Here is a 27,769-nt window from a genome sequence, read left to right as displayed (position 1 = left end):
TGATTGTTCAACTGTACTCCATAATAAAACGCGTATGTATGAAAGAACCATCCTAAATTAAAGTCCAAAAAGCAGGAATAAAATTGAATTTTTTCACCTTTACCTAAAGTTGATTATACTACTATTATCATCACCAGAAAAGAAGAATCTAATGCCCCACCTCAGGCTTCATGGTCATGTTTATATACAGGTATAAGCCTTAACAATTGCAAAAACATTAGCAATTTTAGTGTTTACTAATTTTCTTAGCTCTTTCTTAGACCAACAGACTTGTATATTGTAATTCATCAACTATGACAAATGTAAGTATGAATCTTATTTTCGTTGTTCAGTTATTGTATGATCTTTAATTACTTAACACCATTATTTCCGCGTCATTTTCAGATGGTTGAGTTGAAGGTGGGATTGCATTGTGATGAATGCATCAAAAAAATATTGAAGGCCATCAAGAAGATTGAAGGTAAAGAATGATGTAACACTGGAAAGATTCAACATTACATCCTGTTTTCAGGAAATTCTGTTTCACTACTTCATTATTATGTTGTTGATTTTCTCCCCTATTTTCTTGGTTTAGATATTGAAACTTATAACATCGATACAAGGCTTAACAAAGTCACAGTGACGGGGAATGTCACAGAGGAGGAGGTGATACGAGTGATACATAAAATTGGGAAGACAGCAAGCAGTTGGGATGATCGCGAAGAATCAACCAATGTGTCAGCAGGATATATGTGATGTTATTTCTGCATTTTGTTAAAAAAATCAGTGTCTTTCATGCTAATTCTCACAGCATATGAATGATCTATGCAGTAGTATATACGCGTAACATGTAGTGTAATTCAATTCAGATCTTGTTGATTTTACAATTTTGATGCCAATTTATCTTCCTGTTGTTCTCTGCTTGCTGATGGCCTCATATATTTCTAACAGAAAGGTCTATACTCTATAGGATTCCAAAACTTTGTTCTTTACTTCATGTTGACTACAAGAATAAGGCTTTGGCTGATTTTATTTTGTTTGTTTAGATGGTAATAGCTGCTCACAGCGGCGATTTTTGAGATTCATGCTAAGATAATTGATCATAATTAACCAAACCACATATGCATAATTACAACTATTAAACCTTGTTCCTTTAATTTTACTGCAACCACAACTAAACACTAAGGTGCATCGTCTATGTCAAAAGAAAAAAAATAAAATAAAAATTAACCGCCTTTGAGTATCAGAGTACTTTCCTTCAGTCTTCACTTATAGAGAGAATAACTAAGCCTTATCAGTCCAAGTAGATTATGCATTTACCATCAGAAATTGAAGCTGCTCCTTTTTTGGTTGTGCTGCCAACTCCTGTATTCTGAGTAGCAGTAGCCATTCTCTTCCCAGGAGCCGAACTCAGTGGTTGAGAGGATTTACGTTTGTTGTTGCTGCCTCGTGCATTAGAACTATTGACTCGAGTAATCCCCCCACCTCCAAATGATATAACATGCTTTCCAGTAGCTCTAGGTTTTGTAAATAGTGTGCATAAATCATTATAGAGTGGACATTTATACTTTCTGTAAGGTGCAGCTTCAGGATGCACCTGCATGAAACCAATACCTATTCAGTTCACCAGTAAATAAAAATGACAAGTTTCAACCAGAGTATTTATATGTTGACAGAAAACAGCAGATTATATGTTATGATGCATACCTTGATGTAATCCTTCCACATTTCATCATCCACATCAACCATTTTTCGCCGGTAGTCCCAGCCAAAGCCAGGGTGAGTATACAATGGTTTCACAATACGATAACATTTCTTCAACACAGCCAGGTGTTTCTTGAGCTCCTTCTTGTCATAATCCAAACCAGTTTCTTTTCTGAACTCTTCAGTCACATGATCCCAAACTTGCTCAGAGAATCCAGTAACACATACCTCAAAGTACTGAAGTTTAATTTCTTCGAGTAGCAACTCCACAAACACTTTCTCTAGACGCGGTGGCCAGTTTGGCTGAGACCAGACATCCTCGTAGTTGTGTTGTTGAGGTTGATCGTTCACCTATGTATACACAGCTAATATTAAGCAGAGATAGATACTGAAGAACAGGATATATAATAAGTATTCATTGCGCGATTTCAGTTAATACTCCACACAATTGTTAAATAAAATTTGTTGATAATCCACACAATTGTTATTCTTACATGGTTCAACTTGTGTCTATGATTCTATGAAATCAAGACTGAACCAACATATTATCAAATGTTAGGGAATTAACAGGAATAAGAGTTAACAGGAATAATGTTGCAACGAAACGAGAGAAAGGAAGGAAACAAACCATAATTGAAGAAGTGGGTTGACCAATTATAGACGATGTTATTCGGGTTCCTCCTCCTCCCTTTGGCATAGTGGTACTTCGTAGAGGCCAAATCTCTCAGTAGAAGTTAATGTTATGGGTGGTTATATTTATACGAGTGTACAAAATGAGGGAATTAACCAAAACCAAAATTTACCCATTTCAAATGCCAAAGTTAATTGTTTTTTCCCTCCTAATCTTCCCTCTTTGCATTTTTACCTACAGAGTACTAATTTCCTGTTATAATGCTATATCCCTAATAGAGCTGTCAATTCGGGTAAACGGGGCGGGTAAGAGTGGGTCGGGTCAATTCGAATTAATTCCATAACCTATGCGGGTCGGGTTTGGGTTGGGATATGCTTGAGTCGGGTCACGTCGGGTCATACTTCTTATCGGGTTTGGGTCGAGTTAAAACGGGTTAAAACGGGTTAGAGTGATTCTCGGGTTCGAGTCGGGTTCGGTTCAAGTTAATAATTTGCGCGTTAGAATCAGGTCGGGTTATTCTCAGGTTTGAGTCGGGTTCGGTTCAAGTCAATAATTTGCGGGTTATAATCAGGTCGGGTCATTTTCAAGTCGGGTTCGGTTCAAGTCAATAATTTGCGGGTTATAATCAGGTTGGGTCATTCTCGAATTCAAGTCGGATTATGTTCAAGTCAATAATTTGCAGGTTACAATCAGATCGGGTCATTTCCAAGTGAGGTTATATTCGAGTTCAACTAACTATAAATAGATAGTTATCATTATTATCAAGCTAATTATTTCCTTTGACTATAATAGATATGGCAATATACTAGGGAACTATAGTCTACAATTTAGGAAGATAATTATCTCCTTTAACCATACAACAAATATATACTATATTTAACTCTTAAATTTGAGGATGATGCTCTTTTCTTTTGCTGGTCTGGACCGACTTGGTCTCCCTAGACAAAATGCTTTGATCAGGAATAATAAGGTGGTCTAAATTGCATTTAAGGTGATTTGAAATCGGGTCAGGAACAATTTGGGTTGAATTTAGGTCGGGTCAATGACAAGTCGTGTTAATTTCGAGTCGGATTAGTAACAGATTGGATTAAATTATTAGGTCGGGTAAGTAATAGGTCTGGTAAAATTCAAGTCGGGTCAATAACAAGTCAGGTTGAATTCGGGTCAGGTCAATAACAAGCCGGCTTGATTTCAGGTCGGGTTTGTAAAAGGTTGGGTTAAATTCAAGTCGCGTTATGAACGGGTCGGGTTGAATTTAGGTCAGGTTAATAACAAGTCGGGTTAAATTCGGGTTTTGACTGGTTAAAACGGGTAAGGGTCAATTTCGGTTCAAGTCGGGTTCAGTACAAGTTAATTAAATTGCCGTTGTAAACCGATAAATCGGTGCAAGTTGTAAACCGGTAAATTGGTCGTTTAAAAGCAAATTGGATGGTTCCACACACCCAATTGGACTCCTAGAAGGTATTAGGAACCATGGTAAACATTTCGGCAATTTTTATTTTCGGGCGAAAAAAAGTCAAAAAATTCCAAAATTGAAGGCTAATATCCACGTTTATTGAGAATTTTGGTGGTTTCAAGGCCCGGTGTCGAAAACTCTTGAAATTCTATGGGATACATCTTGGGGTCATATAATGTCGTTTGGAACCATATATGATCATTATTTGTTGTCATAAATGTTCGTGGTAGGCTTGAATTAATGAAATCGGTGCAAGTTATAAACCGGTAAATTGGTCGTTTAAAAGCAAACTGGATGGTTTCACCCACCCAATTGGACTCCCGGAGGGTATTAGGGACCATGGTAAACATTTCGGTAATTTTTAATTACGGACAAAAAAAAAGTCAAAAAATTTCAAAATTGAAGGCTAATATCCACGTTTTTTGAGAATTTTGGAGGTTTCGGGGCCCGGTGTCGAAAACTCTTGAAATTATGTGGGATACATCTCGGGGTCATATAATGTCATTTGGAACCATATATGATCATTATTTGTTGTCATAAATGTTCGTGGTAGGCTTGAATTAATGAAATCGGTCCAACTTATAAACCGGTAAATTGGTCATTTAAAAGCAAACTGGATGGTTTCACCCACCCAATTGGACTCCCGGAGGGTATTAGGGACCATGGTAAACATTTCGGTAATTTTTATTTACGGGCGAAAAAAAATCAAAAAAATTCAAAATTCAAGCCTAATATACATGCTTTTTGAGACATTTTGGAGGTTTCGGGGCCCGGTGTAGAAAAGTCTTAATATTTTAGGGGATACATCTCATGGTCATATAATGTCGTTTGGAAACATATACGATCATTATATGTTGTCATAAATGTTCGTAGTGGGCTTGAATTTATGAAATCCGTGCAAGTTGTAAACTGGTAAATTGGTCGTTTAAAGGCAATTGTATGTGTAGACACGAAAATTTTATAAGTGTCACACATTAAATTAAATAAATTAATTTGGGTTAAAATCATATGAATGATCCATTTTAATTAATTTTGGCCCACTTAAATAAATAATCTGAATTAATTAAATAAAATTCGGGTTATAAAATAAATTAAATGGACTAGGTTAAAAGACTTTTAAGTCATAAAATGGGCCAGGCCCAAACCTACTAAGTCCACTTAAGGGGTTCTCATCTCCTATAAATACACCATTCCTCCATCAGTTAAGGGGATCCAGAAATCATTATTCCAAGAGCTCATAAAACTCAAACGGAATTCTCTCTGAAGTAAGTCAACAAGCATATAAAACTCGTGCCGACTTGTTCAGATACATTCGAACACATTTGAACGGGACTAAACTTCAAAGCCCTCGTTCAGGTGTATTCAAACAAAACCCTTAAATACAGGTTGACATCATCAAACGTCACCCTACATTCAAATTCAAGTCGACGTCATCAAACGTCAACCTACAGGTGTCACACACGTGTCATCATCAAGCTGCGGAACAGAATCAGAGGACTTAGTTTATTTTATTATAAACTGTTATACAGAGATTGTACCCAAAAATCACATATTAATATAAATTCATTTGTTACTTTATTTCCCGTCTTTATTTATTTAGACTCGAAATTTGTGTAAACAAATTTTTGGCACGCTCGGTGGGACAATTTTCACTCTTCATCTCCACTTTTCAAGTATCAAAACTTGTAGATTTAATGGGGGCATACCAAATTTGCTTTCAAATTCTACAAGAAAATTTCGAGACAAAGTTGCATCCGATATCAAATCTCCACAACAGGTCTCGAGGGGGCATTTGTTGACACCGAAATTTTGTTAATTATTAGGTGTCAGATATATGTAAATAAGGAGATAATATAAAAAATTATAAGATATTTATCTTCTGAATCTCATAGATTATTATCTTTTACTCTACGACTCTCTACATAAAGAGGGTCGAATCTAGGTTTAATTAGGCTTAAATGGAACAAGTCACAAAGACCCATCTCCTCCCTACTATCAAACATTGTAGGAACATAGTATGGATTAAGTCGATAAGGCCTCGTACTATAAACAAATATCAAAACCCTAGCCCTTTGGAGAGAGGAATCAAGAGATCTACGAGAGTTGTAACCCACCAATTATCAATGAATTTTTATGGTAAACAGTATGATTTCATCAACCCAATTGGACTCCCGAGGGATATAAGATACCATGGTAAAAATTTTGGCAATTTTTATTTTCGGGCGAAAAAAAGTCAAAAAATTCCAAAATTGAATGCTAAGATCCACGCTTTTTGAGAAATTTTGGAGGTTTCCAGGCCCGGTGTCGAAAAGCCTTGAAATTTTAGGGGACACGTCTTGGGGTTATATAATTCCATTTGGAACCATTTATGATCATGATATGTTGTCATAAATGTTCGTGGTAGGCTTGATTTAATGAAATCGGTGCAAGTTGTAAACCGGTAAATTGGTCGTTTAAAGGCAAATTGGATGGATATACCCACTCAATTGGAATCCCGGAGGGTATTAGGGATCGTGGTAAAAATTTTAGTAATTTTTATTTCCAAGCGAAAAAAAAAGTAAAAAAAATCCAAAATTGAAGGCTTTGTATCCACGTTTTTTGAGAAATTTTAGAGGTTTCTGGACACGGTTTCTAAAAGCCTTGAGATTTTAGAGAATACATCTCGGGGCCTTATAATTCCGTTTTGAACTATATATGATCATTATATGTTGCCATAAATGTTCTTGGTGGGTTTGAGTTAATGAAATCGGTGCAAGTTGTAAACCGGTAAATTGGTCGTTTGAAGGCAAACTGGATGGTTCTACCCAGCCAATCGGACTCCCGGAGGTTATTTGGGAACATGGTAAACATTTCAGAAATTTTTTTTTTCCGAGTGAAAAAAGTCAAAAAAAATTCAAAAATTAAAGGCTAATATCCATGCTTTTTGAAAATTTTTGGAGGTTTCGGGGCCCGTTGTTGAAAATTCTTGAAATTCTATGTGATACATCGAGGGGTCATATAATGCCGTTTGGAACCATATATGATTATTAGTTGTTGTCATAAATGTTCGTGGTACGCTTGAATTAATTAAATCGGGGCAACTTATAAACCGGTAAATTGGTCGTTTAAAGACAAACTGGATGGTTTCACCCACCCAATTGGACTCCTGGAGGGTATTAGGGACCATGGTAAACATTTCGGAAATTTTTATTTAAGGGCGAAAAAAGTCAAAAAATTTCTAAATTAAAGGCTAATATACACGCTTTTTGAGAAATTTTGGAGGTTTCGGACCCGGTGTAGAAAAGATTTGATATTTTAGGGGATACATCTCGGGGTCATAAATGATCATTATAGTGCCGTTTGGAAACATATATGATCATTATATGTTGTCATAAATGTTCGCAGTAGGCTTGAATTAATGAAATCCGTGCAAGTTGTAAACCGGTAAATTGGCCATTTAAAGGCAAATTGGATTATTCCACCAACACAATCGGACTCCTGGAGGGTATTAGGGACTATGGTAAACATTTCAGCAATTTTTATTTTCGGGCGAAAAAAAGTTAAAAAATTCCAAAATTGAAGACTAATATCCACACTTTTTGAGAAATTTTTGAGGTTCCGGGGCCCGGTGTCGAAAAGTCTTGAAATTTTAGGGGATACTTCTCGAGGTCATAAAATGCTGTTTGGAACCATATATGATCATTATTTGTTGTCGTAAATGTTCGTGGTAGGCTTGAGTTAATGAAATCGGTGAAAGTTATAACCCTGTAAATTAGTCGTTTAAAGACAAATTGGATAGTTCCACCCACCCAATGGGCTCCCGGACGGTATTAAAGACCATGGTAAACATTTCGGCAATTTTTATTTTCGAGCGAAAAAAGTCAAAATTTTCAAAATTGAAGGCTAATATCCACACTTTTTGAGAAATTTTGGAGGATTAAGGGCCCGGTGTCGAAAGTCTTGAAATTCTAAGGGAAACATCTTGGGGTCATATAATTACATTTAGAACCATATATGATCATTATTTGTTGTCATAAATGTTCATGGTAGGCTTGATTTAATGAAATCGGTGCAAGTTATAGCTGGTAAATAGGCCGGTTAAAGGTTGATTTTATAGTTTCACCCACCCAATTGGACTCCTGAAGGGTATTAGAGACCATAGAAAACATTTCTACAATTATTATTTACGGGCGAAAAAAGTGTAAAAATTCCAAAATTAACGGCTACTATCCATGCTTTTGAATAAATTTTGGATGTTTCGGGGCCCGGTATCGAAAAGACTTGGAACTCTAAGGAATACATCTCGGGGTCATATAATGTCGTTAGAACCATATATGATCATTATTTGTTGTCATAAATTTTTGTGGTAGGCTTGATTTATAGAAATCTTTGCAAGTTGTAAACCGGTAAATTTGTTGTTTAAAGGCAAATTGGATGGTTCCACCCCCCAATTGGACTGCCAGAGGGTATTAGGGACCATGGCTCCATGGTAAACATTTCGTCAATTTTTATAATCTGGCGAAAAAAAAAAAGTCAAAAATTTCCAAAAGTGAAGGCTAGTGTCCACGCTTTTTGAGAAAATTCGGAGGTTTCGGGGTCTAGTTGTCGCAAAGTCTTGAGATCTTAGGGAATACATCTAAGGGGTCATATTATGTCGTTTGGAACCATATATGATCATTATTTGTTATCATAAATGTTCGTGGTAGGCTTGAGTTAATGAAATCGGTACAAGTTGTAAACCGGTAAATTGATCGTTTAAGGCAAATTGGATGGTTACACCCACCCAATTGGACTCCTTGAGGGTATTAGGGACCATGGTAAACATTTCGACAATTATTATTTTCAGGCGAAAAAAGTCAAATAATTTCAAAATTGAAGGCTAAGATCCGCGTTTTTTGAGAAATTTTGGAGGTTTCAAGTCCCAATGTCGAAAAGCCTTGAAATTTTAAGGGATACATCTCGGGCCATATAATGTCGTCTGTAACCATTTATGATTATTATCTGTTGTCATAAATGCTCGTGGTAAGCTTGATTTAATGAAATCGGTGCAAGTTGTAAACCGGTAAATGGGCCGTTTAAAGGCAAATTGGATGGATATACACATCCAATTGGACTTCCGGAGGGTATTAGGGACCATGTTAAAAATTTCAACATTTTTTATTTCCGGGCGAAAAAAAGTCCAAAAGTTCCAAAATTGAAGGTTAAGATCCACGCTTTTTAAGAAATTTTGGAGGTTTCGGGACACAGTGTCTAAAAGCTTTGAGATTTTAGGGAATACATCTCGGGGTCATATAATGCCGGTTGGAACCATATATGATCATTATATATCGTCATAAATGTTCGTGGTAGGCTTGAGTTTATGAAATCTGTGCAAGTTGTAAACCCTTAAATTGGCTGTTTAAAGGCAAATTGGATGGTTACAACCACCCAATTGGACTCGCGGAGGGTATTAGGGAACATGGTAAACATTTCGACAATTTTTATTTTCGGGTGAAAAAAAGTCAAAAAAATCCAAAATTGAAGGCTAAGATCCATGCTTTTTGAGAAATTTTGGAGGTTTCGAGACCTGGAATCGAAAAGTCTTGAAATTTTAGGGAATACATCCTGGGGTCATATAATGCCGTTTGGAACCATTTATGATCATTATATTGTTGTCATTAATGTTCGTGGTAGGCTTGATTTAATAAAATCGGTGCAAGTTGTAAACCGGTAAATTAGTCGTTTAATGGCAAATTGGATGGATACACCCACTCAATTGGACTCCCGGAAGGTATTAGGGACCATGGTAAAAATTTTGGCGAATTTTTATTTCAGTGCGAAAAAAAGTCAATAAATTCCAAAATTGAAGGCTTATATCCACGTTTTTTGAGAAATTTTTGAGGTTTCGGGGTACGGTGTCTAAAAGCCTTGATATTTAAGGGAATACATATCGGGGTCATATAACTCTGTTTGGAACAATATATGATTTTTACATGTTGTCATAAATGTTCGTGGTAAGTTTGAGTTAATGAAATCGGTGAAAGTTGTAAACCGGTAAATAGGTCGTTTAACGACAAATTGGATGGATCCACCCACCCAATTGGACTCTCAGATGATATTAAGGACCATGGTAAACATTTCAGTAATTTTTATTTTCGGGCAAAAAAAGTTAAAAAATCCAAAAATTGAAAGCTAATATCCACACTTTTTGAGAAATTTTGGAGGTTTGGCCTCCCTAATATTATTTTAATTTTTTTGCTATATTTTTTTATGGGTAATGATATATGCAGCCTTAAGAATTGCATATAAACATTTAATTAATATTATTAATTTGAAAATTTATCGATAATTCACAAGTAAATCGGTGTAATAAATACTAATTATTTATTGTCAATTTTTTCCACTTTAACTTTTTTCTTATTTTATTTGATTTATGTTATGGGTTATTTTTATGCTTATGTCATGTTGAGACTTAAAAGTCGTTTAATTACTTTGATTACGAGGATTACTATGTGCTTATTTATTTATTTTTAAAATTTTATTTTAGTAAGGAGGACTCTAATTTTTTTTATTTTTTTTAAGTGTAAAGAGAAGAACTCTAATCGTACTCTTCAACCACACTTTACACTTTAAGAGTGAAGGGAAAGGAATCACCTCCCTCAATGATCACAAGTAAAGATTGAACCCTCTCAATTTCAAAGTTAAAAAGTGTAATCTTTTCCACTGAACTAAGTTTAGCTTGATGATAACTCTATACTTGTTACTGCTCCATAGTCGTTAGCATAATTTGGACCGTGTATTTGTAACATTTTGTTTTCATTTCCTTATACTAGTACTACACTACTACATATAAAACAAGCCCAACAAGTCTAAGATGGTTGATCAGTGAGCCTACTGAAAGTCTAAAACAGTCAAAGAGACTCAAGACCACATGATTAGTTCGGGCTGGTTTTGTAGCAACGAGCTCGAAGCAGCCTAGTCCACAACACTTCACTTCCTACCAAGTGCCAAGGGACTTGATTTCTTGAATTAAACATCTTTACTAGCAAATTATTCATACAGCAATTCTTCCGTTTTTTAATAGTTGCAACACACAGTGCGAGTACAACTTCATCAAATGTTTCACCTATTTTACTTAAGGACATAACACATTCGATCATTGATCTCACAAATTAAAGTTTTTGAACTCTAATCTTTCGTTTCCTTTTCATTCTAATCATCGAAAACAAGAGCTTAATTACAAAATACAAAGACGAAAGCTAAAACTTTCGATCAAATCAAAACAACTTTACTCTAATTAACCAAATAAACAACTGCGAAATCAAAGTCAGATAAACTAAATCAAAGACAGTTTCCTCTATACAAAAAACATAACAAATCAAAGCTCGATTTCCTACTCTTCGTCAATCATCAATCACTTTAACGCGGCTGATGAATCGTCCTTGGATTCACTTTCACACTCTTTTCACAACTTTCGGCGCTTTCTCCGAATACTTCGGCGCTTCCACTGCTTTTCCGTTCGATCCAATCCACTTCAACGCCGCCATTGATATCAGCTCCTTCTCTCTCTTCTTCTCCTCCTCCTCCGCCGCCACCGCTACCTTCTCCTCCGCTGAAAAATCACAAATTAAACATTAATTACACCGATCGACACGTGATTTTATTAAAAAATGGAATAAAAGAGAGAAAAAACGTTACGTTTAGGAGGATGAAATTCTTCAAAGGCGTCATCGAAATCAGGGAGATCAAAATCATCAACGACATCATCAAAGCAATCTTGAAGCCAGTAATCTCGGAAAAAGGGAGAAGAGTGAACGAGATCCCACCACTGATCGGAGAAATCCTCGACCGTCTGATACGATTTCATCGGGACGAAGATCGGAGCGTTAGGATTCAATCTCGATGATGCTAACGATCTTGGAGGTGATTGAGGATGAAGAACATCCATTGTTGAAGATATTTTTTGAGGTTGGTGATATATTTTTTTTGGATAGGATTTGAGAAATGAAATTTGGGTGTAATAATGGATAATGTTAGGTGATGAAATAGTAAAATGGATATTTATAGGAGAGAGAGTAAGAAAAGGGTATTGGAGTTTGGTAAAATTACGGAAATGACACTTGGTTTTGGATATGGAGGAAGGAAATGGGAAAGTTGTGGGTCGGTGGATAAAACTAGACTAGTACGGATTTTTCTAGATGAGAAGTCTTAAATGGAGTATGTATGACTCATCATAGTCAACAAGAATCTTGTTTAATTTAACAGTAATTAAAATGAAAATAAATAATTGGATGTTATATTAGGCGTGTTAGTCGTTCTAGTAATTACAGGGTAAATTATAAAATAAGTTCTAATAAGGGTTAATAGATTCATATAAGTTTAGATAAGATCAGATAAGTAAAAATTAGGTGAATATAACGCAACCTAAGTATGTAATGTTACACTTATGACTTATCTATAGTCTAACAAGGGTAATTGAATATTATTGTTATAGATTTTGTGATTTATTAAATTGAGCTGAGCTGAATTAAACTGAACTCAACAAGATAGATTGGAGCTGAACTGAACCGAACTGAACTGAACTCAACATAATTGAAGTTGAATTGAATATTTTATGAGAGAAGCAACTTAAAAAATGTATTAAAATGAAATTAAGCTGAAGAGAACATGGCCTTAAACTCTATTTTTTTTTTTTTTTAAGCTTCTGAGTAGGCAAAAAAGAGCACAACATAACATAACATAATATAATAAAGCAAAACAGTGTAGATTGAGCACAGCAGAGCATATTACAATATACTTTATCATCAAAGAATACGGTTCTTATCCCGTCCTTGTGGCTCTCTAAACACCGAAAAAAAAAATATCAAAGAACACGGCAGACGGGCAGAGGAGAAAGCGTAAAAAGGCTGTACATTTTGTTAAAAATCAGTGGGCGATATATGGGTTAGGATTAGTGACCTTTAGTTGGGGAGCAACCAACACGTGCGAAGAAACAAAAGGCTAAATACACTGCTAGTCGTATTTTTTAATGTATTATTAAATCTTCATTAATGAGTAACACGTCATTGTTAGTTTGTTCTAATCCATTATAGAGATGCCACATTTCATTTTTACTGCTTTAATAACATGACTCACGTCACGCCAATTGTGCTACTTTTTTTTCTTCTCAATTTCTATTTTAAAAACATAAAGCTTAAAGAAATTAAATTACTACCTTCGTTAATGATTATATGCAACTTTGGGGGTAATACCGCACACATTATTTATCAAAACCGCCAACATTTGATGTAAAGAGACAATAGTACCCTTACTATATTTTTTTTTCCTCCCTTTGACCATCCACGACCAACATTACTGTCACCAACTATCCACATAACCACATTGGGGAGAGGTGAAGGACAGCAGCAGCACAACAATGTAGGGAGGCGGCGGCGGTGGTTAAAGTTTTGTGACAGTGAAGGGGTTGGCGAGTACAAGATAGCAACGACCGCGAATACATATGATGGTGAATGTATTGACGTGATGGTGGGAAAGGGAATACTTTTTTTTTTAATTATTCCGGCGTCATCAATCGGCAGTCAAAACTGGTGGACATCGCCGGTAACCGGCGTCCAAAACCGGTTACCGTGTAGGTTGACCGGTTTTGGCCTCCGGTTGACCACGATTACCGGCGTCCAAAACTAGTCAACCGGTACGATAACCGATTTTGAACGCCGATTACCATGCCGGTTGATCGGTTTTGCGCGCCGGTTGTGTTGGTCGCCGGATTTTAAAAAACACCACCTTCCTGCCGACGAAGGAAGGTGGTGGGTCGTCGTTTTATTGATGGATGTTGACTGCTTCTGTTGGGCAATATAAAAAATATAAGACAATACATCTTTGTGGCTGTGGACCTTGATGGTGGGTGCTGGTGGTGGACTAGTGGTCATGGACTTGTGGTAGTGTGGGAGGTGGCAGTGGTGTGGGTTGTGGCAGTGGTGGTTGCTCTAATTTTGATGGTGGTTGATGGTTGAATTTGAGTGTTGAATCTTGATGGACTTAGGAGAGAGAGAGCCAAATTGGGATAATAAGGGTAATCTTGTCTCTTCATTACTTTTGTTGGCGGTTTGATAAAAAACGTTGGTGGTATTTAGCAATTCACATAAAGAAGAAAATTGCATATAACTATTAACGGAGGTAGTACATTAGAATACTAAAATTAACGAACATGTTGATCCCGTAACAAGTAGCAAGTAGATGAGCTAATTGGATCAGTTGTCGGTTAACGTTGTGTAATTAATAAAGTATCAATATAGTACAGTAGTACCTCCATCCTATAGCATTTGTACCAATTCATTTGAGTTACTCGCAGTAATCTAATCTTAAGATAGAATTCGATCTAAAGTCTTGGTCTTTAAAGCACCATCCCGTTATGGCTTTGCTGATCAGTTATTTATTAGTACTACATTGATGTAATATTGTATCAAGTAAAAATAAATTAGAAGAAGTATAATATTTCATGTCATGGTATATAAAAATAAGAACTCATGAGGAAAAAAAAAATGGTGACCCAAACCCGAAATAATGGTGACCCAAAATATCCACAAATAGACCTGTTAAAAGTTGACCCGACCCGAAATATCAACTCAAACCCGATTCAGAACCCGAAAAAATGGTGACCCAAACCCGACTTGAAAACAACCCTAGACCCGAGTTAACCCGAACATGACCCGACCCGAATGTAACCCGTAAATTATTGGCCTGAACCGAACCCGACTTGAACCGAAATTGACCCAAACCCGTTTTAACCTGTCAAAAATCGAATTTAACCCGACTTGTTACTAACCTGACCTAGATTTAACCCGACTCGTTCCTAATGCGACCTGAATTTAACCCAACCTGTTACAAACCCGACCCGAAATCAACCTGACCCGAAATCAACCCGACTTGTTATTGACCTGACCTAAATTCAACCCGACTTGTTATTGACCCGACCCGAATTTTACCACACATATTACAAACCCGACCCAAAAATTCAACCCAATCTGTTAATAACTCGACTCGAAATCAACACGACTTGTTAATGACCCGACTTAAATGAATTCAACCCAAATTGTTCCTGACCCGATTTCAAATCACCTTAAATGCAATTTAGACCACCTTTTTATTGTTGATCAAAGCATTTTGTCTAGTGAGATCAAGTCGGTCCAGGCCAGCAAAATAAAAGAGCATTATCCTCAAATTTGTCAAAAAACGTGGATATTAGCATTCAACTTTGGAATTTTTGGACTTTTATTCACCCGAAAATAAAAATTGCTGAAATATTTACCATGGTCCCTAATATCCTCCGAGAGTCCAATTGGGTGGGTGGAATCATCCAATTTGTCTTTAAACAACCAATTTACTGGTTTACAACTTGCACCGATTTCATTCACTCAAGCCTAACACAAACATTTATGACAACATATAATGACCATTTATGGTTCCAAACGGCATTATATGACACCGAGATGTATCTCTAAAATCTTATTTCTTTTCGACACTAGGACACGAAACCTTCGAAATTTCTCAAAAAACATAGATATTAGCCTTTAATTTTGGAATTTTTGAACTTTTTTCGCACAAAAATAAAAATTGCCAAAATGTTTACCAAGGTCCCTAATACCCCCGGGGAGTCCAATTGGGTGGGTGGAACCATCCAATTTTCCTTTAAACGACCAATTTACCGGTTTACAACTTGCACCGATTTCATTATCTCAATCCTACCACGAACATTTATGACAACAAATAAGGATCATATATGGTTTCAAACGGCATTATATGACCCCGAGACATGTCCCCTAAAATTTCAAGATTTTTCAACATCGGGCCCCGAAATCTCTAAAATTTCTCAAAAAGCGTGGATATTAGCCTTCAATTTGAAATTTTTCGGCTTTTTTTCGCCGGGAAATAAAAATTGCTGAATTGTTTACCATGGTCCCTAATATTCTCCGGGAGTCCAATTGGGTGGGTAAAATCATCCAATTTGCCTTTAAACAACCAATTTACTGGTTTACAACTTGCACCGATTTCATTCACTCGCTCAAGCCTACCACGAACATTTATTTCAAAAATTGAATGCACCGATTTTTGGACTTATTCGCCTAGAAATAAAAATTGTCGAAATGTTTACCAAGGTCCCTAATACCCCCAGGGAGTCCAATTGGTTGGGTGGAACCATCCAATTTTCCTTTAAACGACCAATTTGCCGGTTTAAAACTTGCACCAATTTCATTATGTCAAGCCTACCACGAACATTTATGACAACAAATAAGGATCATATATGGTTCCAAACGACATTATATGACCCCGAGACATGTCCCCTAAAATTTCAAGATTTTTCGACCTCGGGCCCCGAAATCTGTAAAATTTCTCAAAAAGCGTGGATATTAGCCTTCAATTTGGAATTTTTTGGCCTTTTTTTTCGCCCGGAAATAAAAATTGCCGAAATGTTTATCATGGTGACTAATACTCTCCGGTAGTCCAATTGGGTGGGTGGAACCATCCAATTTGCCTTTAAATGACCAATATACCAATTTACAACTTGCACCGATTTCATTATCTCAAGCCTACCACGAACATTTATGACAGCAGATAATGATCATATATGGTTCCAAACGCCATTATATGACCCTGAGACATGTCCAATACAATTTAAAGATTTTTCGACACTGGGCCTCGAAACCTCTAAAACTTCTCAAAAAGTGTGGATATTAGCCTTCAATTTTGGAATTTTTTTACTTTTTTTCGCCCAAAAATAAAAATTGCCTAACTGTTTACCATGGTCACTAATACCCTCCGGGAGTTCAATTGGGTAGATGGAACCATCCAATTTGCCTTTAAACAACCAATTTAGCGGTGTACATCTTGCACCGATTTCATTAACTCAAGCCTACCACAAACATTTATAACAACAAATAATGATCATATAAGGTTCCAAACGGCAATATATGACCCCGAGATATATCCCCTAGAATTTCAATACTTTTCGGCACCGGGCCCCGAAACATCCAAAATTTCTCAAAAAGCGTGGATATTAGCCTTCAATAATTTTGGATTTTTTTGACTTTTTTTTCGCCCGGTAAACGAGCTCAAGAGAAGGGAAAGAGAGACCTTCACGCCCCTAAAAATTGCCGAAATATTTATCACTGTCCCTTATACCCTCTGGGAGTCCAATTGGGTGGGTGGAACCATCCAATTTGCTTTTAAACGACCAATATACCAATTTACAACTTGCACCGATTTCATTATCTCAAGCCTACCACGAACATTTATGATAACAAATAATGAACATATATGGTTCCAAACGGCATTATATGACCCCGAGACTTGTCCCCTACAATTTAAAGATTTTTTGACATCGGGCCTAGAATTTAAACCTCTAAAATTTCTCAAAAAGTGTGGATATTAGCCTTCAATTTTGGAATTTTTTGACTTTTTTTTCGCCCGAAAATAAAAATTGCCGAATTGATTACTATGGTCCCTAATACCCCGTGGGAGTCCAATTGGGTGAATGGAAATATCCAATGACGGCCAATTTATCGGTTTACAACTTGCACCGATTTCATTAACTCAAGCCTACCACAAACATTTATAACAACAATTAATGATCATATATGGTTCCAAACGACAATATGTGAGCCCGAGATATATCCCCTCGAATTTCAAGACTTTTCGACACCGAGCCTCGAAACCTACAAAGTTTCTCAAAAAGTGTGGGTATTAGCTTTCAATTTTGGATTTTTTTGACTTTTTTTTCGCTCGGAAATAAAAATCGCCGAAATGTTTAACATGGTCCCTTATACCCTCTGGGAGTCCAATTGGGTGGGTGGAACCATCCTATTTCCTTTAAACGACCAATTTACATAATTTCAACTTGCACTTATTTAATTAATTCAGGCCTACCACAAAAATTTATGACAACATATAGATAATGATCATATATGGTTCCAAACGACAAACGACACTATATGACCCCGAGATGTATGCCCTAAAATCTCAAGTCTTTTCAACACCGGGCCTCGTAACTTCAAAATTTTGTCAAAAGGGCGTGGATATTAGTCTTCAATTTAGGAATTTTTTGAATTTTATTCGCCCGAAAATAAAAATTGTCGAAATGTTTACCATGGTCCCTAATATCTCTGGGCCAAGAGTCCAACTGGGTGTGTGGAATCATCCAATTTGCCTTTAAACGACCAATTTACTGGTTTAGAAATTGCACCGATTTCATTCACTCAAACCTACCACGAACATTTATGACAACATATAATGATCATTTATGGTTCCAAAATGCATTATATGACACCGAGATGTATCTCTAAAATCTTATTTCATTTCGACACTAGGACCCGAAACCTACAAAATTTCTCAAAAAGCCTTTAGTTTTGGAACATTTGACTTTTTTCGCACGAAAATAAAAATTTCCGAAATGTTTCCCAAGGTCCCTAATACCCCTGGAGAGTCCAATTGGGTGGTTGGAACCATCCAATTTTCCTTTAAACGACCAATTTATCGGTTTACAACTTGCACCGATTTCATTATCTCAAACCTACCACGAACATTTATGACAACAAATAATGATCATATTTGGTTCCAAACGACATTATATGACCTCGAGACATGTCCTCTGAAATTTCAAGATTATTCGATATTGGGCCACGAAATCTCAAAAATTTCTCAAAAAGTGTGGATATTAGCCTTCAATTTTGGAATTTTTTTAACTTTTTTCGCCTAAAAATAAAAATTGCCGAATTGTTTTCCATGGTCCCTAATACTCTTCGGGAGTCCAATTGGGTGGATGGAAGTATCCAATTTACCTTTAAACGACCTATTTACCAGTATACAACTTGCACCGATTTCATGAACTCAAGCCTACCACGAACATTTATGGCAACATATAATGATTATATATGATTCCAAACGGCATTATATGATCTCGAGATATATCCCATAAATTTTCGAGGCTCTTCGACACCGGGCCTCGAAATCTCCATAATTTCTCAAAAAGCGTGGACATTAGCCTTCAATTTTGGAATTTTTCGACCTTTTTATCGCCCGGAAATAAAAATTGCTAAATGTTTTCCATGGTAACTAATATCCTCCGGGAGTCCAATTGGGTGGGTGGAACCATCCAATTTGCCTTTATACGACCAATTTACCGATTTACAACTTGCACCGATTTCATTAACTCAAGGCTACCACGAACATTTATGACAACATATAATGATCATATATGGTTCCAAACGTTATTATATGAACCCGATATGTATTCCCTAAAATCTCAAGGTTTTTCGACATCGGGACCCGAAACCTCCAAAATTTCTCAAAAAACGTGGATATTAGCCTTTAATTTTGGAATTTTTTGACTTTTTTTTCGCCCGAAAATAAAAATTGCCGAAATATTTACCATGGTCCTTTATACTCTCTGGGAGTCCAATTGGGTGGGTGGAACCATCTAATTTGCCTTTAAACGACCAATATACCAATTTACAACTTGCACCGATTTCATTATCTCAAGCCTACCACGAACATTTATAACAACAAATAATGAACATATATGGTTCCAAAAGGCATTATATAACTGATAGGTTGTCGTACACCTGTCAAAAATAAATTCCTAACAAAACCAACTAACAATGTAGTAGGGTAAGTAGGGTCGAATCCACAGAGAGATGACTATTCAATCTAGCTTTCAAGGTATGGAGAAACTAACTATGTCGCGAAATTGGGATGAAAATATAGTCTAAATTAAAAGAGGGAAAAAAAATAATTAATAAAAAGACCTAGGGCTATGGTTCACCATGTTTATAGTTCTAAATCTATCAAATATCAATAACAATTCAATCAATCAATTAACTAGAGCAATTGCTAAGCCTACAGTCGGATCTTAACACTCTCAATTCAACATATGTAGTTCGGTCGCTAACATAATCAGAATTGCTAATTGTAGGTAAGCCTCTAAAAGTAAGATCTTTCAATTCAAACTCTTACTAACAAAAATTAATCAAACAATTGATCAAGTTGCAAGATTAACAATAGAACACTATCAATTAGAGAAATCAATAATCAAAATATTAATTAAAATTATCAATCAAGATTCATAATATAAACATGGATTCCCAAACCCTAGAAATTTAACTACCCAAACATGAAATAAATAATTAAAGCTAAATCTAATAAAGAAAGCATAATTAAAATAAAGAAATAAAATTACCTCAATGAATTGAAATAATAAACCCAAGAATCATCCATGGAAGAATCCATGGAGATGCCATGAGAAACTAGGGTTCAAGAGAAAAACTAAAACGAACGTAAAAATAAAAAGTATAAAAAGGCCTAAAAAGGCATAAGGGAAAAATAATATCCCTTGAGTATTTATATTATCCTAAAACTAATCTAAAAATAATTAAAGAAAAGTAATAAGAAAATAATAAGTACATAAGTTGAATTACTATTGGATGATAGAAGATGACGTGGCATAAAACCGCAAGAGAAGTCGAGAACACGAGCTATACATGGCTGCTGTGACTGCTCGCCAGAACCTGCGGCCGCAGGGTGGTTCCCGCGCCCTGGCAGTGGCGGCAGCAGCCTCGAGGGGGCGCGGGACAGAGGCGCAGCCAGCCCTGCAGTTGGCTGATTGCAGCGCTTAGATTCAAATGCTCATAACTTCTGTTCTAGGAATCTTCTCGGGGCGTGTGACCTATCATTGGAAAGATCTTCAAGTCTAGTTTCCAACGCAACTTGAATCGCATCAATCCGATTTGTAGAACTTGAGTTATGATCAAAAGAGTGGACAAAGCCATTTTTGCCACTTTGTAAAACATCGTTTAACTTCGTTACTAACTCAAATTCGTTTCCGTAAAGTGCATAACGACCCTTGTGGATACTATATTCATTCCTCATGCATATAAATCTCAAAACAAGCTTCCACAAACATATATCCTTCTTTAAGTGACCTCCATTCATCGACTTTTCATCCTTTCATTGTCCCGTTCTTCCAAAATCACCCCGAAAGCGTTCGAATAGTTATAGAAACTACCTGAAACATTAATAAAACACAAACGAAGCGTAATAGAGCACAAAATGAACAACTTATGCAATTACAACCTAAAAAGCAACAAAAGACTCAAAAATCAACTATAAAACTAGCATAAATGTGCCGATAAACTCTATATAAATGTGATTCATCAATAACCCCGATATTTGTCCCCTACAATTTAAAGATTTTTTGACACCGGGCCTAGAAACCTCTAAAATTTCTCAAAAAGTGTGGATATTAGCCTTCAATTTTGGAATTTTTTGACTTTTTTTCACTCGAAAATAAAAATTGCCGAATTGATTACCATGGTCCCTAATACCCTGCGGGAGTCCAATTGGGTGGATGGAACCATCCAATTTGCCTTTAAACGGCCAATTTACCGGTTTACAACTTGCACCGATTTCATTAACTCAAGCCTACCACAAACATTTATGACAACAATTAATGATCATATATGGTTCCAAACGTTATTATATGACCCCGAGATGTATTCCCTAAAATCTCAAGTCTTTTCGACACCGTGACCCGAAACCTCCAAAATTTCTCAAAAAACGTGGATATAAACCTTCAATATTGGAATTTTTTGACTTTTTTGGCCAGAAAATAATAATTGCCGAAATTTTTACCATGGTCCCTAATACCCTCCGGGAGTCCAATTGGGTGGATTGAACTAATCAATTTGTCTTTAAACGACCAATTTACCGGTTTACAACTTGCACCGATTTCATTAAATCAAGTTTACCACGAATATTTATGACAACATATAATGATCATCAATGGCTCCAAACGACATTATAAGACCTTGAGATGTATCCTCTAGAATTTCAAAACTTGTCGACATCGGGCACCTAATCATCCAAAATTTCTCAAAAAGCGTGGATATTAGTATTCAATTTCGGAAATTTCAATTTTTTAATTTTTGACTTTCTTTTGATCGGAAATAAAAATAGCCGAAATGTTTACCATGATCCCTAATACCGTCCGGGAGTCCCATTAAGTGGGTGGAACCATCCAATTTGGCTTTAAACGACCAATTTACCGGTTTACAATTTGCACCGATTTCATTAACTCAAGCCTACCACGAACATTAATGACAACAAATAATGATCATATATGGTTCCAAACGACATTATATGACCCCGAGATGTATCCAAGACTTTTCGACATCGGGCCCCGAAACCTCCAAAAATTTCTTAAAAAGCGTGGATATTAGTATTCAATTTTGGAATTTTTTGACTTTTTTTGCCTAGAAATAAAAATTGCCGAAATGTTTACCATGGTCTCTAATACCTTCTAGGAGTCCAATTGGGTTGGTGGAACCATCCAGTTTGTCTTTAAACGACCAATTTACCGGTTTACAACTTGCACCGATTTCATTAACTCAAGCATACTACAAACATTTATGACAACATATAATTAACGATCATATATGGTTCCAAACGGCATTATATGACCCCGAGATGTATCCCCTAAAATATCAAGACTTTTTTACACTGGGCCCTGAATCCTCCAAAATTTTCAAAAAACGTAAATATCAGCCTTCAATTTTGAAATTTTTTGACTTTTTTCCGCATGGAAATAAAAATTGCCGAAATGTTTACCATGGTCCCTTATGCATTTCGGGAGTCCAATTGGGTGTGTGGAACCATCCAATTTGTTGTTAAACGACCAATTTACTGATTTACAACTTGCACCGATTTACCGGTTTACAACGACCAATTTAATTAACTTTCACCGAACCCGACTTGAACCGAAATTGACCCTAACCCGTTTTAACCTGTCCCGAATTTAACCCAATTTGTTACTAACCTGACCTGAATTCAGCCCAATCCATTCCTAACCCGACTTGAATTTAACCCAACCTGTTACAAATTCGACCCGAAATCAACCCGACTTGTTATTGACCTTACCCAAATTCAACCCGACTTGTTATTGACTCGACCCGAATTTTACCAGACCTATTACTTACCTGACCCAAAAATTCAACCCGATTTGTTACTATCCCGACTCGAAATTAACACGACTTGTTATTTACCCGGTCAAAATTCAACACAAATTGTTTCTGACCCGATTTCAAATCACCTTAAATGCAATTTAGACCACCTTATTATTGTTGATCATTTTGTCTAGAGAGACCAAGTCGGTCCAGGCCAACAAACGACAGAAGCATCATCCTCAAATTTAAGAGTTAAATATAGTATATACTACGTATTTGTTTTATGGTCAAAGGAGATAATTATCTTCCTAAATTATAGACTATAATTCCCTAGTATATTGTCATATACGAAGTATATTATAGTCAAAGGAAATAATTAGCTTGATTAAAATGATAATTATCTATTTATAGTTAGTTGAACCCGAATATGACCTCACTTGGAAATGACCCGACCTTATTGTAACTTGCAAATTATTAACTTGAACATAACCCGACTTGAATCGGAAAATGACCCGACTTGGAAATGACCCAACCCGATAATAACCCGCAAATTATTGACTTGAACCGAAACCGACTTGAACACGAGAATGACCCTACTTGAAAATGACCCGACCTGATTATAATCCGCAAATTATTGACTTGAACCGAACCCGACTCAAACCCGAGAATGACCCGACCTGATTCTAACCCGCAAATTATTGACTTGAACCGAACCCGACTCGAACTTGAGAATTACCGTAACCCGTTTTAATCTGTGAAAACTCGAATTAAACTCGACCTATTGTTCACCCGACCCGAATGTAACCCGACCTAAACCTGACCCATACCCGATAAGAAGTATGACCCGACCAAGCACGACCCAACCCAAACCCGACCCGCATAGCTTATGAAATTAATCCGAATTGACCCGACCCAAAACCGACCCGTTTACCCGAATTGACAACTCTAGCCACAAGTATCAATTTTCCAATGAAAATTAATAACTGTAATTTTACCGGGTTACATATTTGAATCTTGACATATTAAGACCCTGTAAATAAAACTTTTCTTGATCCCGTTGAACAATATTTACATCTCCTAGGAATTAAAAACAAAAACTATATAAAAAATACGAATTACCATGTTCTGAATTTTTTTATTTTTTATTTTTTATTATTTTACCAAATAGATCACCACTTTAATGATAAATCATACTCTTTTGATTCAACAGAATGTCCGTTCTTTCACCCTCCCTTTACTCTCAATCTCTCATGCACCTCATTCCCCCCAAAAAGTTGATCATTCAATAAAAAACAAAGACAAACTATCACTTTTCTTTTCTTTTTCTCTCTAATTTTTACACAACATAATCATACATTCAAGGAAAAAATAAAAAAAAAAACCAACAAAAAGAAAAGGCAACAATAAAATCATTAATTTGTGTTATGATTGTTGATTGCGATAGATTGAGATGGAAACGTTTGCAAACAGATCAATGTATTGCCATAGGCATAACCCTACAATGGTGAATTCTCATGGTTTGTGGGATGGTAAGAATCCTTTGCGGTCAAGCGTTCCACTTCTCTTAGCTCAACTCATCTTGATATCTCTCACTTCTAAAGCTGCCGAGATTTGCCTTAGGCCTCTTGGACAATCCACCATTGTATGTCAAATTCTTGTAAGTCTTTTCGATTCCACGACTAATGCATCAATGTGTTTGTTTTTTCGTACGTGTGATTTTAGTATGCACTATATGATACCTTTGACGCTCTATGGTTAAGAATGGATTATTGATTGATTAAGTTCCGTCATTTTTGATGAATGTTCACAAAAAAATTGTAAGATGTGAGATATGATATGAGGCTCAATGTTTCTATTCTATGTTGTTTAATGTTTTAGTGGTCTCATTTGAGAGGAGGGGGTCATTTTTGCAAAACTGAATCAAATTCTTAAGATGCAAATAGTTTTACCTTGGTGTGAAATGACCATAACACCTTGTGCACAAACTCAAAATCCGTGCATTGTGCGCTGAACTTGCCTTCAGCGCATAGTAGACTACATCACGAAATGATGCTTTTGTACCTAGTTATGGAGTGATCCAAATTAAAATTTCATCTGATTTGAAATGCAGGGTGGTGTGATTCTAGGGCCATCAGTTCTTGGGAAAGCTTCAAATGTAGCAGCAATTTTATTTCCTCAAAGAGGAAATGTAATTATAGAAACACTATCCACTTTTGGCCTTGTTCTTTTCCTGTTCTCTATTGGGGTAAAGATGGATGCTAGCTTAATGTTTAAGCCCGAAAAAATCGCCATCTCAATAAGCATGTCCCTCTTCATCTTTACCCTAATCATTCCCCTGTCTGTTACCATTGCTATCATAAATACAGTTAACATCGAATCAGAACTCCGGAGATCCTTACCTCTACTAGTGGGATCCCAATCCTTAGTAGCTTTCCCAGCCATTGCTTGCCTTTTGGCTGAGCTCAAGATCTTCAACACAGAGGTGGGCCGCTTAGCTGTGGCCACCTCTATGTTCTATGACCTTCTAGTTTTGAGCACCTGTGCCTTCGTGTTTGCATACTTTGAGACTCAGGAAGAGGGCTTCCTAAGGTCGATGGCAGCAATCATGTCCATCTTAGGTTTCATCGTGAGTATTGTTTTCGTGGTTCGGTATCTCCTGTTGCGGTTCTTGGTACCATATAAAGACACCAAAAGTGCACCCTCAACCTCGTCACTAGGAGTGAATGAGTTGCAACTAAGTATTATATTTGTAATGCTGTTTATATCTACCCTGCTAAGTGAGATTGTTGGACAGCATTATTTCCTTGGACCTATAGTTTTGGGATTGGCTATACCCAATTCATCACCTCTTGGAGCTGCAGTTGTGTCGAAGTTGGATACCTTTGTTTCCGGGTTGCTCTATCCTACATTTCTCGCCATTGGCGGGTTGAAGACAGATATATTCAGTGTTGGTTTCAGGAAATCATGGCAGACAGGAATAATTGTCTTTGCTGGAGTAGCTGCTAAGTTTGCAGCAGTGATGATACCAGCAATGCATGGCAATATACCTTTTAAAGAGGCTTTCGTGCTTGGCCTCGTGATGAGCACCAGAGGCATCAATGAGCTAATCATTTACAACTTGGTCTTAGAGGATAAGGTATGAATCCAATCATATTCTCAAAATGAAGACCTTCCAACAGTACTTATTCTCAATCTAGGGTTAATTTTGTTTCCATGCGTAACACAATTCTTTGCTAACTACAGAAAATATCAGGCCAGGACTTCACTTTGCTGGTACTCTCTGCAGCATTAGTGACTGCAATCATATCTCCTCTTGTCAAAATTTTTTATGGTCCTTCAAGAAGATATGTTCCAGTGACGAGGATGACCATTCAACATCACAAGAAAGACGGAGATGAAAATGGTGGTGTGTGTTCACCAACACAACAATGTCCCTACCCTAGTAGACGTTCTAGAAGCCTCAGGTGCTTCGGAAGAAAGCCCTATTTCAGTCATAGTTGTCATCCTAGTAGAAGTCGTAGGCAAGTCAGCGCCCATGCTCTTAGCCTACAGGCCCCAGCGAACCCTTGAGCCAACCAGCTCATGTAACAACCATATCTCCAATGCTTTCCAGCAATATGAACAACAAAATGAAGGCAAAGCCTCAGTGCAGGTCTACACAAACATGTCTCACTTTGATGCCATGCATGATGATGTATGCAGGGTGGCATCTGACAAGAGAGCCAATTTTGTAATCTTGCCATTTCACAAACAATGGGCTATAGATGGCACAGTAGAGGCAGTGAACCGGCCCATTAAGGAGATGAACCTTAAGCTCCTTGAATGTGTTCCATGCTCACTCGGGATTCTCATTGACCGAGGTCCAATAAATGGTTCCTCATCAATTCTCAATAACAAGTCAATCTATCGTGTTGCTGTGCTCTTCATTGGAGGGGTAGATGACATAGAATCACTAGCCTATGGAGCCAGGATGGTCAAGCATGAGCAAGTTGCAGTAACAGTCATCCGTTTTCTTCTCTTAGGTCGGGATACTTCGAGAGAGAGAGAGAACGAAAGTGAAACCATTGAGTTCTATAAGAAGGCTAACTCTGGAAATGAGCGGTTCATGTACCAGGAAAAATTGGTAAAAGATGGCGTTGGGTTGGCTGAATCTATTAGAACTATGGATAATAGCTATGATCTAATACTAGTGGGAAGAAGCCATCAGCACTCCCCGCTTCTATTTGGACTCCATGAATGGAGTGAATGTCCTGAGCTTGGTGTAATCGGTGACTTACTTGCCTCTCCTGATGCTAAAACCACAGCATCTGTGTTGGTTGTACATCAACAAAAGATGACCGAAAAAATCAACACATCCACTGGTCAAGTGCCACAAAATAGGGATATGTATGTACATGATGAGCCATTTACTGAAAGAATAAGTGACCTTCATAACCCATCAGTGGAAATTTCAATAGACAGTGAAAATAGCCCGATGAAGGACAGTTACTATAGATAGATTCACAAATCCTATTAGGAAAAATAGGTCCTAGGTTAATCCCAATTTTGGATTGAAGTAGCATAGGATATTGTCTTGTAGATGTCTAGGTTGTATCTAAAATCTGTATATATACCTGTCTCAAAAAATTTCCAAGTTTATAGTTCCTCAAAGTTGCAAATATATCAATGAAATAGAAGACCGCATGGCACATTGGCACCTAAGTAGAGAGGGACAGGGTCAACTGATCAAGTCAATTCAGCTTCACTAAAAACTGCAGAACACTACATATTTCTAATTGTTAAAGGGATAAAAAATCTGCCTTGATCATAACACAGTCATTGTGACCTCGATTTCTCCTAATAATCGCAATCGCTCTCATAAGACTGAGAAATTCAATGACCTTTCAGTCCATATACCTATCACCCATCAGTATGAGTATGATCGAAAATAGTGCCATGCCTTTTACAGAAACTACAACCAACAGAACGACATAGACATCACACAAATGATCATAAATATTGGAATAGCAAACTGTACAATTTAAACTTCATAAGCATAATAGAACACTT

General features: G+C 36.7%; 2 protein-coding genes and 1 pseudogene across 2 annotated transcripts; 2 read left to right on the top strand and 1 right to left on the bottom strand.

The window, feature by feature from the left end:
• Nucleotides 1–146: 146 nt before the first annotated feature.
• LOC145556743 (copper transport protein ATX1-like) lies at nt 147–971 on the top strand. Its single transcript, XM_081618391.1, has 3 exons — nt 147–302; nt 385–460; nt 575–971. Exons 1-3 carry the CDS (start codon nt 294–296, stop codon nt 733–735), a joined length of 246 nt encoding a protein of 81 aa, XP_081474517.1. The 5' UTR covers nt 147–293; the 3' UTR covers nt 736–971.
• A 9,935-nt stretch (nt 972–10,906) lies between these two features.
• Nucleotides 10,907–11,781, bottom strand: LOC145642441 (protein EARLY RESPONSIVE TO DEHYDRATION 15-like). The gene is made up of 2 exons (XM_081693624.1): nt 11,427–11,781; nt 10,907–11,340 (listed from the first exon to the last, which is right to left on the bottom strand). Exons 1-2 carry the CDS (start codon nt 11,674–11,676, stop codon nt 11,183–11,185), a joined length of 408 nt encoding a protein of 135 aa, XP_081549750.1. The 5' UTR covers nt 11,677–11,781; the 3' UTR covers nt 10,907–11,182.
• LOC145555524 (cation/H(+) antiporter 15-like) lies at nt 11,782–27,218 on the top strand (annotated as a pseudogene).
• Nucleotides 27,219–27,769: the final 551 nt, after the last annotated feature.

The sequence above is a fragment of the Chenopodium album genome, chromosome 8, assembly GCF_948465745.1.
Source record: "Chenopodium album chromosome 8, dcCheAlbu1.1, whole genome shotgun sequence".
Classification (NCBI taxonomy): Eukaryota; Viridiplantae; Streptophyta; class Magnoliopsida; order Caryophyllales; family Amaranthaceae; genus Chenopodium; species Chenopodium album.
This window is presented reverse-complemented; position numbering and strand designations above follow the sequence as displayed.

What these genes read in the sequence shown, in the direction of transcription:
- LOC145642441 (XM_081693624.1), bottom strand. Translation starts at nt 11,676, where the DNA reads ATGGATGTTCTTCATCCTCAATCACCTCCAAGATCGTTAGCATCATCG. An exon ending in AGAATTTCATCCTCCTAAAC is followed by an intron (nt 11,341 to 11,426) that starts GTAACGTTTTTT and finishes GTGATTTTTCAG; the next exon opens with CGGAGGAGAAGGTAGCGGTG.
- LOC145556743 (XM_081618391.1), top strand. An exon ending in GGCCATCAAGAAGATTGAAG is followed by an intron (nt 461 to 574) that starts GTAAAGAATGAT and finishes TTCTTGGTTTAG; the next exon opens with ATATTGAAACTTATAACATC.